This window comes from Doryrhamphus excisus, linkage group LG13, assembly GCF_037039965.1.
Source record: "Doryrhamphus excisus strain RoL-2023G ecotype Guam linkage group LG13, RoL_Dexc_Guam_v1.1, whole genome shotgun sequence".
In the NCBI taxonomy this organism is placed as follows: domain Eukaryota; kingdom Metazoa; phylum Chordata; class Actinopteri; order Syngnathiformes; family Syngnathidae; genus Doryrhamphus; species Doryrhamphus excisus.
Genome location: NC_136369.1, coordinates 9,589,783 through 9,609,577, shown reverse-complemented (window position 1 = coordinate 9,609,577; position 19,795 = coordinate 9,589,783). Strand labels below are relative to the sequence as shown.

Below are 19,795 nucleotides of genomic sequence, written 5' to 3'. Positions count from 1 at the left end.
GAGCAGGAGGAGGAGGGGGAGGGGGAAGGCGAGGGAGCAAAATCCCGACAAAAAGTGGGGCCAAACAAGCCGTTACCAAGGTAACAAGTCCAGCCTTCCCAAAAAGGCTTTGAGAGCGTCATTCCTTTTTTTTGGGGTCGGTTTTGCTTGGAAATACATGACTTGGACATTATTGCGGAGGGCAGGTATCCTTCGAACCGGGGCCAGACTTTTTCACCGAGTAGAAGAAGCAGACTTTAAAGGACGAGAACATCTCAATATGTCAGCAGCCATGCTCAAGAGGAACTCGGAGGTAACAAAAAACACAATAACTTCTTTAAAGCTCAACAACGACTCAGAAGAGGGTAGGGGGTGTGGACCAATAACGTATTTTTGGTAGAGCATGTACCAAAGTTATATTAGAAATGTTAAACGTGTCATGGTGCGTTTTGAAAGTGGCCTCCACGTGACCATATTTGGTCATAGTCACGTTTAACGTTGAAGTGAAACAAGATGGCTAAACACCATAACTGGCTGCTACGTTATCATAAAGGGAATATGCAATACAAGCGGCGGTATGAGTTAAACATCCCCATTGCACCGATGTGATTTAGGGCATTTTCGGGGAGTTTGGACGCCTGGGAATGTTTGTTTTTGTCTCAGGGGCTTAACCCTTCCTGCAAGATGAAGTGGATTAAGTGCACACTGTTTTGTCTCCACTCAACATAGTTAGATTGTGAGAACTCACGTTTTAAGCTGCTGTCTTCTAAAGGAAACAAAAAGTCTAATGCTGTAGTTTTCCACATATTACTACACACTCACTGGCCTCAACAATATATACATTATTCCCTATGAATCAGCTCCATGAATACATACAAGTTTTTGCTTTGTCACCTGTCACACAGAAGCTAAGCTGTCAGTGTTTTCTTCAAATAGGCTAGCATATCCTGACCTACATTGGACTGTTTTTTTTTTAACATTCAAAAGTTATTGGCGCTCTCACCACAACATCTGCACTATTGGATTGATGATAAAATGGCCCTTGTGAGTATATATTTAGTCTCTTGACATTTTAAGTAGTGTAAAGCTGTAACAACAACTTTGATTATTCATTTGCTATTATATTTATGGAAGTGTAGATTAGACACAGTTGTGTGTCCTTACATTGGTCTATATATAACAACACAAGCTATTGGGGAGATTCTTTGGCTTTCAAGAGGACTCTGTGAGGGTTTTGGTGTGACTGGCTGAGTATACCAATCTGTTAATGTAAGTAATCATGGATTTTAACAGACAATTGTGTGTGTGTGTGTGCGTGTGTGTTTGGGGGGATTAATCCCAATGGTATCTTAGTACTAGGTGAAAATGATATAATACTTGAGGCACACACCCAGACAAAGCCATGTGGCACACTAAAACAATACGAGAAGAAAGAACGCACACAAGGTCTGTCATCGTCCTCTTGTCTAGACTAAGGACGAAGTGGAATTACTGCTGCGAGTCACTCTGGAGTACAGTCGTCCCTCATTTTTTACAGTTAATTAAATGGTTCCAAAGCTCACCGCAATAAGTACATTTGTGCAAATAGGATTCAATATCAATAAATACAATATATTTGTAGTTAGAGCCTATAAAACATTTTATGACCTTTAGTAATTTTTAAAACAATTATTAGAGCCTTGTAGACATAAAATAACACCCCTATTGTCAACTTTACACTTGTTTTAGCCAATATAGTAGACATACATTTTAACTGATTTCTAAAGGCACACAGAATATTGCGTTCTTGGACTATATAAACATGGTATATACCAAAAGAAAGATTAGACTATCATCTTTCATCAGAAAAAAGTTTGTTTCTACTTTTTTTTTGTTTTTTAGTAATCAGCAGTAGAACATAGCTAAGTTTCAGCAAAATATCAGTTCTCAACAAAAAAAGGTATAAGTATAAGACGCAGGGTTTAATCAAAGAGGAGCGACTTATACACGGGAATTTATGCTAAAGATAACAAAATATCAAATAGAAATCTGTCTCGCTCATTAAAAGAGAATACATTTAGTGTCCAGGTTGCAGGGGTCTCAACTTTCATCAGTATTAGAGCTGTCAACAAACTGTGTTTGATTTGTGACTGCCAACACAATATCAATATTCTTTGACCTTTTGTGGCTCTTCTAAATTAGCCTGTGATATGGGAGGACCCCCCCCCCCCCCCCCCATAGTGCGGCCATCATTATATTCATTAAACAACCACACATAAATAGTGTTTTGAGGACAAGATGCATGAGAGAGTCAAGTGAACAACGAAAGTAAGTACGTGGCCCATGAACGTGATATCCACTTGTGGATCGCTAGTAAATGTAAATGCATTGTTGTTGTGCTTGGAAGGTGCAGATGCACTGACACTGGCTGGAGGGAAATTTTGCTTTGCTGTGTTTGTTCTTTTCCCAGCTGCAGTTAGCTAGCTTGCTGCTGCCAGTGCAAAGTAACAGCCAGTGACAGCTAGGCACATAGCGTGTAAACAAAGATGCAAGAATAATCGAAACAACAAAATGACATGAGAAAACTAATCTTGAGCAAGAATGCCTTGAGTTGTTTAAAGCGTCAAATGTTTTCTGGAAATGTTTTATGTCTCTTTCAACACCAAAAAAACATCATTTTTGTAGAGTTACACAAATAAACTTTTTTCTGGCTGTTTTCCAGTCTGTTCATTGGTTGAACCAAACATAAACTTGTCAACAGCGAGGAGCAGCTGAAAATGAAAATGTTGTGCTGGCAATTATGGTCACCATAGGATGATGAATCTTCTGAATTTTCCTCCGACACTGGTTGACATTGGTGGCTTTTGAGGGGAATGTTTGGAAGGATTGCCATGACCTTTGGCTCTGTCTTATTGTACGTGCTCACAGGCATTGCAAGTAATAACCAGTTACACATTCCATTATGCAGTTCCATCTTTGTGCAGCTTTTGCAAATCAGCAAGGACCCAATGTAAGAATCTAACACTACAATTTTGCAAAAAAAAAAGTTGTCATGCATGACTTTGCCTTAAATTCCTGAAGTGCCATGTTTTTGCTGCCTAACCAAGCCAGAAGTTTGTTACTTGAATTCCTTGTTATAGCATTTGCACCGTGTATGAAGGAACCTCAATCAGTCGCCCAAACCACCTCGTCTGGAAGAATAACAGTAGTAGCTTAGCTCCCTCCAGATGTCTCGATGTCTCTCGCCCAATCCGCAAGCCCACCCACCTTACAGAGGAAACTCCTGTCAGCTGCTTGGATCCACAGTCTCATTCTTTCGGTCACTTCCCAAAGGTCTTCACCACCGGTGAGGTTAACAGCATATAATGACTGGTAAAATGAGAGCTTCCACGTCCAACTTGGCTTTCCTTTTTGGCAGAAAAAAAAATATTCTGTAGCTGCCACCTTAGCATAGCCAGAAAATATACACCAATGCTTCACTGCCTCATGTTGCAATAAATGTCACACTATGCAGTATAGGTGTAATACCAGTTTCAAAATATTGGTCCTTTTTTAAGCCAATGATCAATAATAGACATTGTCTCAAAATGCTCACAAATCGACCCCTTGGGAGCATTTTAGAATGAGATAAGTTGTCCTACATAATTGTAACCTATGGTACAAGTTGGCTGTAGTTCTAGTTTCAGTTCACACGGTTCAAAGTCCTATTTTTAAAATAATTCAACTTGTATAATTACAGGCAGTCAGTAACCTCCTTAGCTTAACATATAGTATACACTTCAATGATTTCAAGAGATGTAACCATTCATTCATTCATTTTCTACCTCTTATCCTCACGAGGGTTGCGGGGGTGCTGGAGCCTATCCCAGCTGTCTTTGGGCGAGAGGCGGGGTACACCCTGGACTGGTCGCCAGCCAATCACAGGGCATATATAGACAAACAACCATTCACACTCACATTCATACCTATGGACAATTTGGAGTCGCTAATTAACCTAGCATGTTTTTGGAATGTGGGAAGAAACCGGAGTCCCTGGAGAAAACCCACGCATGCACGGGGAGCACGAGATGTAACCATAATTAATGTAAAATAATATAGCTATTATGATTGTTATTCTCATGTACACTGCAAGTATTTCAACTCTGCATTTAACCCATCACAGAAAAATACACTTAGAAAAACCTTTCCAGTTTTTTGAGCTTTTCTTAAATGTTGCTCTTCATTCTTTATGTGTGAAATCTCAGCCATTCTTTTGAATGGACCAGCTAAACTCAGATGTACAGACACCAACAAGATTTCATCTTATCCACTTAACGTCCTTGGATAAGTCAGACTGTGTTTCCGAGGTCAGATGACACACAGTCTTTGACCCCCCCTGCAGCACAGATGGATAAAAGCCTGTTTTCCACATGCCTGCCTCTGCAGCTGTGCATGCTCATATCTAGGTTACTCGCAGGGTTTTTCCCTCTGCCGCAACTACAAAAATACTCTACACTGTTAAAGCTAAAATGGAGATAAAAAGGCAAAACGTATGTTCAATGTGGGTACTTGTGGAAGTGTGATTATATGCAACAGGCAGTAACAGTTTCTGTTGGGTGGGTTTCTCTTTGAGCTCTCTGGAGATACATGGTTATGAACTGAATAAGACTTTTGTTTCAATCACTCATAAGTTTATCACTTGTGAGTTTTCCACTGCATGGTGCCCTATTTCCTCTGTCAAAAACAGTTGTTCCCGAGTTCCTGTGTAGCTTTGTAATTGCGGTATTGTTATTATTCACACAACAAACGTTAGCGTTGCTCCGATCAATCGGTCACTAGTCCTTGGAAAAGCATGTAATCAGCATATGCTAACTTTACCTATGCTAATGTAAGTACGCATTCTGCAACACATGCCATAAAAATATCTTGTGGGTGTAGCACAGTAACTAATTCACTATAAATGTTTTGGGCTTTTTTTTTGCGGGAGCTACAGATCAAAGTCTTGTGGATCTTGTGTGTGAATTTACTTGTACTTGTAGGCACAGTAACAGTTCTATTTTCCTCCAATCGGCAGCAACTGCTTGGATGTGAAGAAGACAAAAGTTGGTGTATTGCGCACTGAGAGAGTAAAATGGCGATGTATATGAGGAAATCCCGCAGAGACAAAAGTACAGGCAGCTTTACTAGAGCGGAATATGTATGATTGTGGATATGTAGCAATAGCAAAGGATAGGGGAAGACATAGTTGACGACATTTATGTTAACTTTTTCAGATTCTGGGTCCCATGGGGGAAAAAAAAATCCCACAGGGCCCCACCCCCTTTTTTATTTGTTAAAATTAACTATTTTTTGGGCAACTTGGGATTCAGGGGACCTTAAAATTGTCCTAACCTTTCCATCAGTAGGCCAATAGCACTCATCATGAACAAATTGAAAAAATTACAATTATTGCATGTGATCGGTATCAGTATCAGCGGATTTCACAATTCCAGCGACCCTGGTGAGGATAAGCGGTACAGATGATGGATTGGATGGGTGGAGAATCTGTATTAGAATTAGCAGCATAAAAATTAGCAGCATAAAACCCTGATGACAAATTCTTAGCAGTTGCTGTGCCTTAGCTCTGGACAGTGTTACGCTCCACAGTCTCCACTTTGCTGCAATAGTCCCTGTTGTTGCCCTCAATCTTCTTTCACATAAAAACCAGGCCAATAGAACATGTAGAAGAAGACTTTTGTTCTTCTCCATTGCTTTTGTTTGTTGGCGTGTCGAGTTGCCAACGATGCTTTTGTCAAGACTACTGATGCAGTACCGTTTTGAAGTCAAGTCGAGCAATGGACATACATGCACTAAGTGCAGTGAAGTGATCAGTTCATTATGATGTCACGCCCCCATTGCCTACATAATAAAATACTAAACACAAAAACCCACATAACCAAGTCTTTAACATAAAGATACATTTTAATTCCATTAATTATATCTTCTATGTGTGACGTCATCCCTAACCTAGACTGTCCCTGTGTATCACAAAGAAACAAAGCTATCACTGTCTATAGTGGACAATTCTTGTTTGTCTGCGAGATACTGAAACCCGGGTGTGGATCAGACGAAGGTCTGATGGTCTTGCTGGTTAATGTGTGGTTAGGCCTGGAAAAAGTTGAGCGGTCTTATTCTTCCTTTGCTTTTTCTACTGATTTTTGGCTTCAGTTATACAGCTCTGTGGTTGGTTCTGAAAAAATCTTGAAGTCAGGTTGCTGAGCTGCAGAAACCGAGGAATGAATTAGCCTGAAAGCTGAGTAGTTGAAGACAAGTGAGGGGAATTAAGGTGTTTTTACAATGTCTTTGTGAGCACCTGATCATACTATTTGCCTTTCAGATTGAAGAAGGTATCTGGAATTAAATGTTTCCTATCATAATGAAATTGTAGAAAAGTCACACTGCAATGTAGTATATGTATATGTACAGTATATGTAGTGGCTGGTATGTAGTTTGTATATGTGTACCCACCCTCTTCTCATTTGTTTTTTCGATCCTATGAAACCAGTCTTTGATTTGCACCAATGTTACGGCAGCAGCCTGTTGGACAAATATTAGTACATTCCTGCATGTTGGGCGGCGGTAAACTGCAGATCAGATGATCTGTCAAACATGACAGGGTCAAGGACACTTTGACCCTCTTTTAAATGACATTTAACTTAATTAAATCTGTGTCTTACACACACATACTAAGCTGATAAGAATTTTTTTTTACCACATCACCCTCTTAAAGAGACGTGCATTGAACACAAAGAGCCCCTCTATGTAATTTGTGATTGTCTCATAAAGACACCATTGTACGCCAAAGAATTCTGAATAAGCTTGTCACTGAGGAAAAACGTATTAGCCTTGTGCTTGTAGACATGAGCATGACACGACCAGGAAAACCCCTGATGGCTATGCTGGGTTTATTTTGGTGATGAGGTGGGGAATTTCGGTCTTTTGTAATCGAGGTTCTCTTGTTAAAAAATGTTTATTCTTTTTTCATTTTGACATTCAAGCAACTTCAATACCAAAGAGCTAACTGATGACAATGTTTTATGATAGTCAAGCAAGCTGGAAAGAAGATAACATTGTCTGGATAAGTGATGAAGTAAGAGTTATGCTGAGTGACATATAGTTCAACAATGGTCTCATGCAGTATCTTTGTAGCCATCCAAGATTATTTGACTTTAAACATAATACTTCATACTAGTTTAAAGATTTGATGATTGAATGCTGAGGAGTCAACCAAAGTGGTTAAAAAAGCTTTTTCTTAGTGAGCAGCCAACTTCCTTGTTTCTTTGACTTTGCCTTTATCGATGATGGATGGTGCCATGTATTTTTTCTCTGTTTCCTCTACTATCAGGGTATGGAGGAGCAGTCAAGTCTTAATTCATCCATTTTGTATGCATATTTATGTTCTTGTTGTTTAGCTGCCCCCCTCAAAAATGATTGTTGTAGAACCAGTTTCAAGTTGACCATGTACTGTTAAACCTACCTTTTTCCACTCTCATTGCATGTGAAAAAGTTACTGATTAAAGGGGACCTATTATGCTTTTTCCACTTTTTTGACCTATAAATGTAGTTACAATGTTGTATTCTCGTGTTAAATGATGCCAAAGTTGCAGATAATGAGGTTTGCGCATTTGGAAGTGAACCCTGAAAGAAGTTTGACATGGCTCAAAAAGCTCGGGTTTCAAAAGGTGTGGTATAAACCACCCCTTTGTGATGTCACAGAGGGGCGGTTTTCCTTATATGGTTCAAAGTTAGGAAGCACTTTGGGCGTGTGACAGACCGTTTTGGCAGGAAGCATAGATCAAAGGAAATACAGCGGGAATAGGTGCAGACTCTGCAAAAACTATAAAGTTCTCTGTGCTTATGGGGTTATTGGGTTATTGTGTGTAGCTGCTCTATAGGAGTCCACAACTCAATACAAAGGGTTGAAAAATGAGCATAATGGGTCCCTTTTAATGTTTTTTTTAACACAAAAGGAGTGCCACAAGTGTTTTTTTCACATGACTGTTGGATGACAATGTCATCATCCATTAGGGCATTCATTAATGAGAAATAAATGCTAACTCATTGTTGCTTGTATTTTTTATGTTTTCAAACCAGTGTGACTCACCATCAGTATAATTTCAGTCGTCCATTTTGGTCTGCATTGTTAGTTAAGAACCTCTGATTGATTTGGATTCTTTACGTTGACTGATTTAAAAGCGTAATTTGTGATTTAGTTAAGTTACACAAATGGCAATGCTAGTAGGCAGCTTATTGGCAAGGTACTGCAATAGTATTTCCGGGGTTGCTGTTTACTGAGTGGGATTTTTCGAGGGGAGATACTATCAGAGTCCAGGAAGTTATCTGGCTAACGCCTTGTTGTTTACACAGAAAAGTCCATCCGGGGCCTCTGTGACACACTGATTGTAGCTTTTTGAAAATAACAAAGTCATTTAAACATTGTTCTAAGCTTTAAATAACATCTGTGTGAGAGCTGGGATAATTGGAAATGTCTGTAACTTGCTTTCTGGAGATCTTAGTATATTTGTTAAAATGAGCCAAGATAGATTTTTTTCTTCAGCAGAGATTAATTAGGGATTAATCAGAAATGACTATTCACATCTGCACCTTTGATTGGATCTTGAAAAAATACTTGCATACTTTACTAAGCCAGAATATGTTTTTCTTTTTGCAATGAAATCATTCAGTATATTTTCTTTTTTGACCTCTAAAATTGTCTGTGATTGACTGGTGATCGGCCCCGGGTGTAGTCTGCCATTCACCCCAAGTCAGGTGGGATAGATTGGTATAAACGAAGGCCCGTCCATCCATTTTCAATATCGCTTTTCCTCACTAGGGTCGCGGGCATGCTGGAGCCTATCCCAGCTGTCTTTGTGTGATATTTTGATGTTATTTTTTTAAATTATTGCTGATTTTTACATTTTTGCTGTTATTTTCTTGTTAAACTCTATTTTTAGAATATGCCGCTGGCTGCAAATGGCCCCCTGGTTGCACTTTGGACACTCCTGGTATAGACATGGATGTGAACACTTTTTTTATAGCCTTCCTGTACCATCATGTATTAAACCTTTTCATCTGTGTTTCTCAAATATAAAAATGATGAATTCGCCATCCCCTTAGCCGAGTCCACAGTCACAGGAAATAGCTGACAGCAGGAATGCTCCCTCGCTCTCCTCATTCGTCTCTATAGGACTGGTTCGAACGTCTGCTTGGCTGGCTTCTTCATACAACAACTTCCTGTAAACATGCCACGCTACCAAGCGCCCTCCCATCCTCTATCTCTGATCTCTAAGGATCTCTATTTGACCTCCAGTGCAATTTCATTTTAGATTTGAGGATAGGGTCACTTGTACATTCGGAAACATGATTTTCATTGAGTGATGGCCTCTTGTCCAAGGGGGTAGGGGGGTGTTATTGTGTGGAATGCTGTTGTTGCTTCACAGATCTCACATCTGACATCTATCTCAGTGGTTCCCTAATTTTTTATAGTTGCCTACCCCTTCAGACATTTGACCTGAAACAATGTACCCCCTACTCTTGCATGCTTAAAATCGGGGGTCTCAAACATGCGGCCCGCGGGCCAAATGTGGCCCGCAGGACACTAGTTTGAGGCCCCCGCCTTGATATGAAAGTTTAATGTTAGTGCGGCCCGCGCAAGTTTGATATGGATGCTGTATGGTATCATGTACCCAGAAAAAATTATTACGTTTGATTAATGTTCATGTTAAAGGTTAAATAACTGTTAATAGTTATCCTCCCTATCCGTGTGGAAGTGGTAAGTTTTTGGCTATTTAAGTTGAAAGGAAATAACTTGAAGGCTACCGTTTAGTTCGCTAGCTTTCTAGTTTGCGAGTTAGCATGTGTCTCAAGAACCTGCAGTTGTAGAAAATCGAAACCAAAGCAAAGTTTATTCATTTTTCTGTTTTTAATAAATGCGTTTTTGTTTTTTTTTTTTGGAAAACCTGATGCGGCCCAGTCTCCCTCAGACCCTAGCTCCAGTGGCCCCCAAGTAAATTGAGTTTGAGACCCCTGCTTAAGATACATAAACAGATCAATGAGGAACTTCATTTTGTCACCTTTCTTTTGCACTGTACTACCTGTGCTGTGGTACTTCACAAGGCATTTGAATGCATTACGTAAATCTCAAAAGTTAGTGTTAATGTAGTCTGGCCATTTTTTATTTTTATTCACGTACACCCAATGGCAATCTGCGTACCCCTAGAAGTACTTGTAGCACACTTTGGGAACATAGGGGCTATAGGGGTTGTTGTTTGCCTTGACACTATATTCTTTTTGTAAAGTACTTCTGTTTGTCCTTTAGGTGAGTGGGTGGTTTGCAGGCAAGCATGACTGCCAACAAGAGTTCAAAGGCTGTGCCTCATGCAGGAGGGGGTAAAGCTCCACCAGACACCCCCGACAGGTTAGTGTGCGCTCCAGGACACTCCTTGACATCCTTTTCCACTTATGTGTCGCAATTGCCAAACTATTTTTATTGATTGCATTTTGGTTCTTGTGATGGAATGAAATATTTTATTCTCCCGTTTCAAAAGAGACTTCCAAGTACTGCATGTCCTTGGATGGTGGATAAGGGCCTCATGCAACTTGCGAGCTGCAGCTTGTGTTAGCATGCAATGAGCTGACAGCTGCCTGTTGGGCATGGGAAACAAGGTTCAGCAGTGATATGGGATATTTTGCCTAGCTTGTCCTGTCATTCTGTCATCCTTCAAACAGAAAGATAACGTTTAACTGTGACATGCAGTCTGTCAACATTCACACCAGCTTGACTATTCAGTGATTTGTTTTTTGCTAACTAAAACCTAGAGTTTACACTCAATAGGGTCTAATTTTGTAGACCAATGGGATGTGGCCAGTACACTTTGCAAATTTTGTGATCCCTCCCATTGGCGCAAGTGGCAAAGATGGAGGAGAGAAGGCGTGAGAGGGCCTTCATCAAATGAACGCCTCTCATTGCCTTTAAATGCGCCTGATTGGACTGCGCATCAGAGGCCACCATGCGCGTCATTCACCACGTACGCCACCTCGTGGGGCACGTCATCTATTCCCGACAGTTACATTAAACACAGCATCAGGCATCTTTGATGGTATATTCATGGTATCGCCTCCTCATCCTCCTTAGTTGTTGTTAATTATTTGTTGTCTAATCGGTCACTTTCTCGGTTTCCACAAAGTCTGCGCTGCGTGTCGGCTCAGTTGTGATTTGATTACTAAGGGGAAGTGCAGGAGGGGGCATCTGGCGTGCATCCAGCACGACCACAGAGATGAGCGATGAGTGGAGAATATCTTTAGCTGTAGTAGCTTTTTTTCTGGCGGAGTTTTCACTTCTAAAATGTTGATTTCGGGGGACAAGCCATTTATTTATGGGGGCGTTGCTAGTAATTGATGCTCATACTTGTGAGTTTAGTCTCCCTGCTAACACACTTATCGTGCTGGAGCCATGTGTTTGATTCCGGGCCTGTGTGTGATTACAGAGTGAGTCAGTGGTGCTTGTTGCACACGGCAATATTCATCAAAAACGTTTTACCTTGTTCTGTCCATATATACGTACTTGCATGGTAAACATGGTTCCCTTGAAGTGGCAAACCACGCTAAATAGAATTACAGTGAAGAAAATAAGTATTTGAACACCCTGCTATTTTGCTATTTCTCCCACTTAGAAATCATGGAGGGGTCTGAAATTTTCATCGTAGGTGCATGTCCACTGTGAGAGAGATAAACTAAAAAGAAAAATCCAGAAATCACAATGCATGATTTTTTAACAATTTATTTGTGTGATACAGCTGCAAATAAGTATTTGAACACCTGTGTATCATCTAGAATTCTGACCCTGAAAGACCTGTTAGTCTGCCCATTAGAAGTCCACCTGCACTCCATGTATCATCCTGAATCAGATGCACCTGTTTGAGGTCGTTAGCTGCATAAAGACACCTGTCCACCCCATACAATCAGTAAGACTTTAACTTGTAACATGGCGAAGACCAAAGAGCTGTCCAAAGACACCAGAGACAAAATTGTACACCTCCACAAGGCTGGAAAGGGCTACGGAGCAATTACCAAGCAGCTTGGTGAAAAAAGGTCCACTGTTGGAGCTATCATTAGAAAATGGAAGAAGCTAAACATGACGGTCAATCTCAATCGGAGTGGAGCCCCATGCAAGATATCACCTCGTGGGGTCTCAATGATTCTAAGAAAGGTGAGGAATCAGCCCAGAACTACACGACAGGACTTGGTCAATGACCTGAAAAGAGCTGGGACCACCGTTTCCAAGGTTACTGTAGGTAATACACTAAGACGTCATGATGTGAAATCATGCATGGCACGAAAGGTTCCCCTGCTTAAACCAGCACATGTCAAGGCCCGTCTTAAGTTTGCATATGACCATTTGGATGATACAGAGGAGTCATGGGAGAAAGTTTTATGGTCAGATGAGACCAAAATAGAACTTTTTGGTCATAATTCCAATAAGCGTGTTTGGAGGAAGAAGAATGAAGAGTACAATCCGAAGAACACCATCCCTACTGTGAAGCATGGGGGTGGTAGCATCATGCTTTGGGGGTGTTTTTCTGCACATGGGACAGGACGAGTGCACTGCATTAAAGAGAGGATGACTGGGGCCGTGTATTGTGAGATTTTGGGGAACAACCTCCTTCCCTCTGTCAGAGCATTGAAGATGGGTCGTGGCTGGGTCTTCCAACACGACAACGACCCGAAGCACACAGCCAGGAAAACCAAGGAGTGGCTCCGTAAGAAGCATATCAAGGTTCTAGCATGGCCCAGCCAGTCTCCAGACCTGAACCCAATCGAAAATCTTTGGAGGGAGCTCAAACTCCGTGTTTCTCAGCGACAGCCCAGAAACCTGACTGATCTAGAGAAGATCTGTGTGGAGGAGTGGGCCAAGATCCCTCCTGCAGTGTGTGCAAACCTGGTGAAAAACTACAGGAAACGTTTGACCTCTGTAATAGCAAACAAAGGCTACTGTACCAAATATTAACATTCATTTTCTCAGGTGTTCAAATACTTATTTGCAGCTGTATCACACAAATAAATTGTTAAAAAATCATGCATTGTGATTTCTGGATTTTTCTTTTTAGTTTATCTCTCTCACAGTGGACATGCACCTAAGATGAAAATTTCAGACCCCTCCATGATTTCTAAGTGGGAGAAATAGCAAAATAGCAGGGTGTTCAAATACTTATTTTCTTCACTGTATATGGCTGTATAGGATGTGGTTGCTAAACGTGCACACACTGCATTTAAGGTTTGCTTTAGCAACCTTCTCTTTCTGAAATGGTGAGAGCATTAGCGACAAATGTCCTGATAAAAATCTTACATTTATATTAATCAACACACTTATTCAGTTCATTTGTGTGTGAAAACAATGAAAACATGTTTTAACGAGATGAGGTTTCCACTGTGTCCCATCCATACTAGATACAGTTTATGCTGTTCAGGGTCACAGCAGAGGATTGATCTCACATTAGCTGCTCGAAAGTCAGCCATGAGAATCATGATCCTACCAATGCCGCAGAAAATATAATAAAAAATGTGTATTTAAGTGTTTTTAAGCCTTGAAGTGACGGTGGTTAATAAATAATTATATATATATAACTACTAAAATATGACTACATTAAAAAAGATTCCTAAGCAAACCTCAGCAAAACTACAATAATGCTATTTGGTCATAGCAGAAAGGACATTTATGCGAAAATACAAATTGATGGTGTGGACATTGACAAGGTGAATGGAAAATACATTTCTCGACATTATAATAGATGCCAAAATTAGCTGGAGATCTTCATCAAATTTCTTCTCTTTTTGCTACCCTTCAGCGGTGACATGATTTCACATAGGCTTTTTAATATCTGTAAATAAGGTCTTATCTACTGTTCTTCCCTTCTAAGTAAGGTAGTTTGTATACACAGCTCTAAAGTCTCTCCATTCCTTATAGTTAAAAAGAGAAAATACAACAAACCAAACAACTCAAATAGTAAACTTGTAGTTTATTGTGATTAAGTTAATGATCTACATTAGAGATGGCCTTTAGACATGAGTGACTCTTTGTGGTTACTTTACTTAAACATTCCCATTAATATTTAGCCTCAGCATTTCACTGGCTTCCTGTGGTCCATGATTTGGTCATTTTGTTTGGAAGGTTTCCAAGAATCCTGTCAAACTTGATTCAGAATACATTTTTGTATTCCCCTTCGACTCTGATGGAGGTCTTCATCAACCAAAACACAAACTTTATTGTCATCAAACTCAATTCATGGATTGACTTGGTCTGTTAAGGCAGTTTAATTTTTTCACCTTTATAGTTGTTTAAAGGCTGAAAGATGATATGCAGCCATCATTATTGCAGCTAGCGGGTTTCAATGTGTTGTAAGAGTCTCCCGCCCCGGAGTGTAAGGATCGAAACCAGGGAAGTGCAGACAGGTGTGAGGTGAGATTTGTCCCAACCTGCATTATTGGATCACAGTCCCACAGCTCCCAGTTTCCTCCTCCCACAGTGCTTGTTATTCTAACCATAGCTGTGACATCAGATCGCCTAACGCTTCACTTTTGCAGTCCTTACCCGGCTTTGAAGCTGTGACAATATTCCTGAACATTTATGAGGTCGAAGGCAACTGTCTTAGACCTGCCAGGAAATCTATAATGAGGCACGGTGAAAAGCTTTGCGACAATGGTCAAATCAGCACTGAGTTTGGGATTACCATCGAGTATCATTTAACTACAAGGATCACGCAGCTTTGGACAGGACAATATTGAAAAGAAGACTTACAGGTAAAACAGATGTCATCAATTGGACTAAATCTTTACAAAGTTTACTGTGTGAGGTCTACCAAATTTGTTTGGATCTGGCAAAATCCATGCTGCTAATAATAATGATATTTAATGACAAATAATGCAGTGGATCTTATCTTAACCTTCAGGTAATTTCACACTCAAAATGCCAAGTACAGAATAATTAGCTGTGGTTATTCTAAAAATTACATGGCGTAATGTTGAGAGGACTGATTTGGTATATAATTTGACTTCCAGCTGTCAATTATTTCATGTAAGTGTTTTGGTAAGTATGTGTTTTTGACTCCATTTCTATTGACACCACTCAAAAACAACAAAACTGATTACTGGGTGTGTGTAGCACAACAATGAATGGGGAAGCCATTGCATTTTATTATGGATCCTACTGTAGATGAATATATCTGTGGCTATGTTCCAATTCTGGGGCATCGCCTTTTGGAGGATCATGACTGCGCAGTTTACTGGACAACCTTATGCAGATATATTTCAATACTCAAACTGTTCTTTTGCATCTCTCATTTAGGTGTCAGTCTTCATCCCCGTGTCCTGCTCTATCCAGCGGCCAGTGTCAGAACCAGCCACCTCTTCTTGCCGATAAGAAACAGAGTAGATACGTGAGGACTGACGGGCGGTTCTTGGTACGCGCTGGCTGGAACAGCAAGACCAAAGGTTTTAGCAGTGGACCACCCCTCACAAGTCACACTGCCCCCGCAGCCTGTCTCACAAAGTCCAAGAGCATCAGTTGCCTGGACAACCGTCTTTCCATCTATAAGCCCCCAACTCAAGCCAAGGTGTGTCAGGGAGGTCAAGACTCCCAGGAGCTAAAAGAGAACCAAGGGGGTCTTCCTCCAGGTGAGAGACTTAATGGTAGACCTCTGAGTTGGAGTACACTTTCACTAGAATCTTTCTCAAGCCAATGCAACAAGCGGCCCCTTTCCATCACCAGGGTGGTAACGGGTGTTCCTCCCACCACAGTCCGCAAGAAAATCTCAGAATGGGAGTGCAGGAGGGTGTCTCTGCCTAGAATGAGCTTGTGTCTGGACAAAAGGCCAGGACGAGAGCGTATAGGGGGCAGTGAGGGCTGCCCAAGCTTGCTCTCATCCCCCTGCAGTGAAAAGACATTTGACTTCAAGGGGGTTCGCAGGATGAGCACAGCTTTCTCAGAATGCTCCTACACAGAAACGGAGGAAGAGGAAGGGGCTTCTGACAAAGACGGCCTCGGCCGCTTCCAGAAACGGACAAGCAAGACAGAGTCTTCAGGGACATTTGTCCGCTCCCTGTCTGCACGTAAGGAGACATCGGCAGTCCTTAACAGGATACAAAAAATAGAGCAAGCCCTGAAGGAGAATCCTAGTCCACCTCCTCCACGTTATCTGAGTAATTGCTATGCTCCAGACAAGACGAGACAAAAATCTTTTGTGATTGGTGAGGACTTTGATAGTACATGCACCAGTAAACGCAGCAGTGTTTGCTCTGTGGCCACTGAACCAGATGCTGTTTTGGTGTCTGATAAACTGACTAAACTCAGACAACGGTTCAGCGTCAATTCAGTTCGGTCAGAGAGTCCTGAACCACTCAACCAGCAGACAGGTGTTGGATTGCCAGTCAACCCCCTACCTAAACCCAAACGCACTTTTGAGTATGACGCTAAACAGGACCAGAAAGGCACATTGTCATCAAATGGACTACCTCCAGCCTGTGAATCTCCCCCGCCCCTGCCTTCGACCCCCGCACCCGGCACAACACGGATGTCAAAGTCTATGGGTAGCACTCCTATCCGAGCCCAAGACAGGTGAGATGTGGAACTTTTACATTTGTATTTCTGCTCATTTACATAAAATAAAATTGTTTTGAAGTAGTAGAACACTGTTTCATACATTGTTCTTCCCTGTTTGGCATGGGCGACCCTTGTCAGTCTGTTAACTCTTTAGTGGAACGCGCTATTATACTTACCTTTTAACTCTGTTTTTTTTGTCTGGAGTTTGCAGACTGTTAATGTACTCACTCATCCCTACTGTTAATGCAGTTGTTTCTGTACATTTTGACAAATTGCACTTATTTCTCTGTATTTGATGACACAAACATAGTAGTGCTTATCCTGAAACAACCTATGAATCTTAGAATGGGTTTTTGCATCCGAGTACTACTTTTCTACCCTTTTTAACCCAACCTCTTGTGATTGGGTGGCCTCAGTTGAGAAGGTGTGGCCTTCCAGATTGCCCCTAATGTGAAATAGGGATGAAAATTGTTCATCCCTTGGACTGTGTTTAACATTCCTGTGGTTTGAGCAATTTCAGTCTAAGCTTAAAAGCTGTGAGTTTTCAGCAGTGCCATCATGTACGTATATCCTAGCACTAATGCTCCTTAGTGTGTGTGTGTGTGTGTGTAAAAATGTGCAAGGAATACTCATAAATAGAAGTTTGTGTCCATGTTTGCTTGCCACTAATTAGGGATTTCCTCTGGCATTTACCAAGTATGTGCTGATTTGTGCAGTTTGTTTGCACTAAATATTTTCCTCTCTTCTTCTGTGACTGGACTGTACTGACTTTTTCTATATGCTGAAATCCTCTTCTTGTAATACAATTTGATCATTGTTTTTTTTCCCTTCCCTACTTCGCCCAAATTTACTGTCTTGTTTTTCAGAGAATCATATGAATCAGGGGACGCTACAAGCCTGCTGTTGTCATACACATCCTCACCCACAGAGAATGGCACACTAACCACAGAGACGCAGACTCAACCCACTTCCAAAAGCACTTTAGAGGAGAATGCATACGAGGACATAATAGGTAAGTATACAAGGGAAAGGCTCAAGCTCTCTCCCTTCAAGGATGCTATGTGTAGCTATAATTTACAGTAAAACAAATGATATAAGACACTCAGCCTAACTTGCTCGATAGTAGGAAGATGTATAGACAGTTCTACAGGTACATCCATCCGTCCACCTTCTCCAATTTATCCGAAGTCGGTTCACGGGGGCAACAGCCTAAGGCTGTACCTTTTGTACCTCGGCTAGGTACCTTTTGACTTGACAGAAATTGTACAACAAACAAGGCCACCTACCACATATGTTAACAGGAAGCACAGATTTACTGATTAAGGTAATGATTAACAGTGTCTGGTTAAACAGAATATTTGCACAAAAATGTTATGTGATGTAGATGAAAAGCACAGTACACCAAGAACACATCAGTAGTCTTGATTTGACCTTTAGCCATTAAGACAAAAGCAAAGTTGATGGATGTTGAGTAGCGCGTTGTAAACTGCACTGATTCATTACTTGTGAGATCATAATTACATGAGATGTTGGACATGTTGAAGCCAAATTCTTTTCCACTAGCAAATGCCCCTAGGCCTTCTGCCCATTCCCATTGTCAGCCCCCATGGGCATACTTAATGTGCTGGAAATGTGTGTCAGTGTGACTAAAGCCTGGCGTAGACATTCATGGGTACTGGGTCTCATGGTGAAACTTGAATGATAAATAGCTCATTGAAATCCAAATACAGGCAGAATGTTTAGATATGCATGTTTCACGTTATATTATTTCTTCATGTTGTTTTTGACTCACTGCTCAGTGTGTTGATGCTGATCTGAGGATGTGCTGTAGTGCAAGAACATGACTGATTTCCACTGAACTCTTTACAAAGGTTCCATTGTTTTTCAGCTTATGTAAAGATTGCAGCAGAGTGGCCATTTGCCAATGTCGAGAGCTATTAAAAAAAAAAAAGATGTGCATCACCACTGTGTACTGTATGTTGTTTTATACTGTAGGCCAAATAATCCATTTTGTAGGGTCCAATAATAATCAGCATCTCTGAGGACATTAGGCAACACCAAGGCTTAGCTTGCTTGGCCTGTGCTTAATCTTGATGTGAAGGTTAGAATACAAGTTACAGTAATTGTGACTTACGCTGCCGTCTTACAGTTGCATCAATGAGAAGAGGGGACCAGACAAATGTAATTTAATCGTGTGTCGATGAGGAAATAGTTCAGCGGTTGATGAATCAGACACTTTACAACACTGATACAATGAATCAGCGTCTGTGATGTTGAGTCCTGATCCGGTTCAGCGACATGGCAATGTGTTACCATCAATGACGTACTTTTTTTTGCTGATGTTCTTGGGAATAAATCTGGCACAAGGTTTGGAACATTCACAGAATTAGATTGCACTAGTTGTGTTTCCAGGCAAAATCTGTTCAGGAAGGACAAACTAAATTGTGTGTGCACTGCTGCCAAATTCACAATTAGGCTTTTGTACTGTAGTGTCTATTTCATAGGGTAAGGTGATACAGACATCATAGTTTGTTCAGTACCTCTCCCTGACCAGAGATTACAATGTGTGTATAGAGATGTAATGTCACAGAGTGGAGTTGAGGTGTGTCCACTGGCTGCATGATACTGTGTGTCAGAGAGCAGTAGATTAGTACCCTGCAGTACATTAGCTGCTTCACAGACATACTGTACTCGTATATAGTAATTTTCCCAGCAGGCTCTCATTACAGCGCTGCTTCAGTTTAATAGAGTTCCTGCACTGCCATGGCGTCATGGTGGACCTTCTCATTCTCATCTACAACTCAAATTTGCTCAGTGACACAGCATCAGTACTATACACTTTGTCTTTGTCTTTTTTACCAGTTTAAAAATTAACCTTGTAAATAACTGAACAAGTTCTGATTGTAGGTTAAACGCACTTGACGCACACTCATTGTTTGATATCCTGAGTACATAGCATTTCCCCTGGGCAAGTAACTAATACCGCTGTTTGGTAGCTGTATTATTTTCCTTTCCTTTGAGATAACATTGCTTGTCTTCCTTTTAAAGATGCTAAGTATCGAATTTAAAACAAGTTGGCGCCAGTCCATCATGTGTCATAATACCACTTTACATGTCTAGACGCAGAACTACTGTATCATAGAGGGGCAGCAATTCTACTTTGGGCTTGTGTATGTATGTTTTGACCTCATCTTGGATGGAAAAGCTAAAGCCATAGTGCTAACA

At 40.9% G+C, this 19,795-nt stretch overlaps 1 protein-coding gene across 4 annotated transcripts in view; it reads left to right on the top strand.

Moving 5' to 3' along the window:
- Nucleotides 1–19,795, top strand: part of dennd2b (DENN domain containing 2B) — a 41,062-nt gene that overhangs the window by 4,097 nt on the left and 17,170 nt on the right. Inside the window, exons 1-4 of one of the 4 annotated variants that reach the window (XM_058088434.2) lie at nt 48–292; nt 10,295–10,393; nt 15,317–16,585; nt 17,437–17,582. In XM_058088434.2, the coding sequence (XP_057944417.2) occupies nt 10,320–10,393; nt 15,317–16,585; nt 17,437–17,582 (1,489 nt within the window). In that variant the 5' untranslated portion in view covers nt 48–292; nt 10,295–10,319. Of the gene's footprint in view, nt 1–47; nt 293–10,294; nt 10,394–15,316; nt 16,586–17,436; nt 17,583–19,795 lie in introns of those variants that run through there. The other 3 variants (XM_058088435.2, XM_078795772.1, XM_078795773.1) reach the window with 3 other exon arrangements.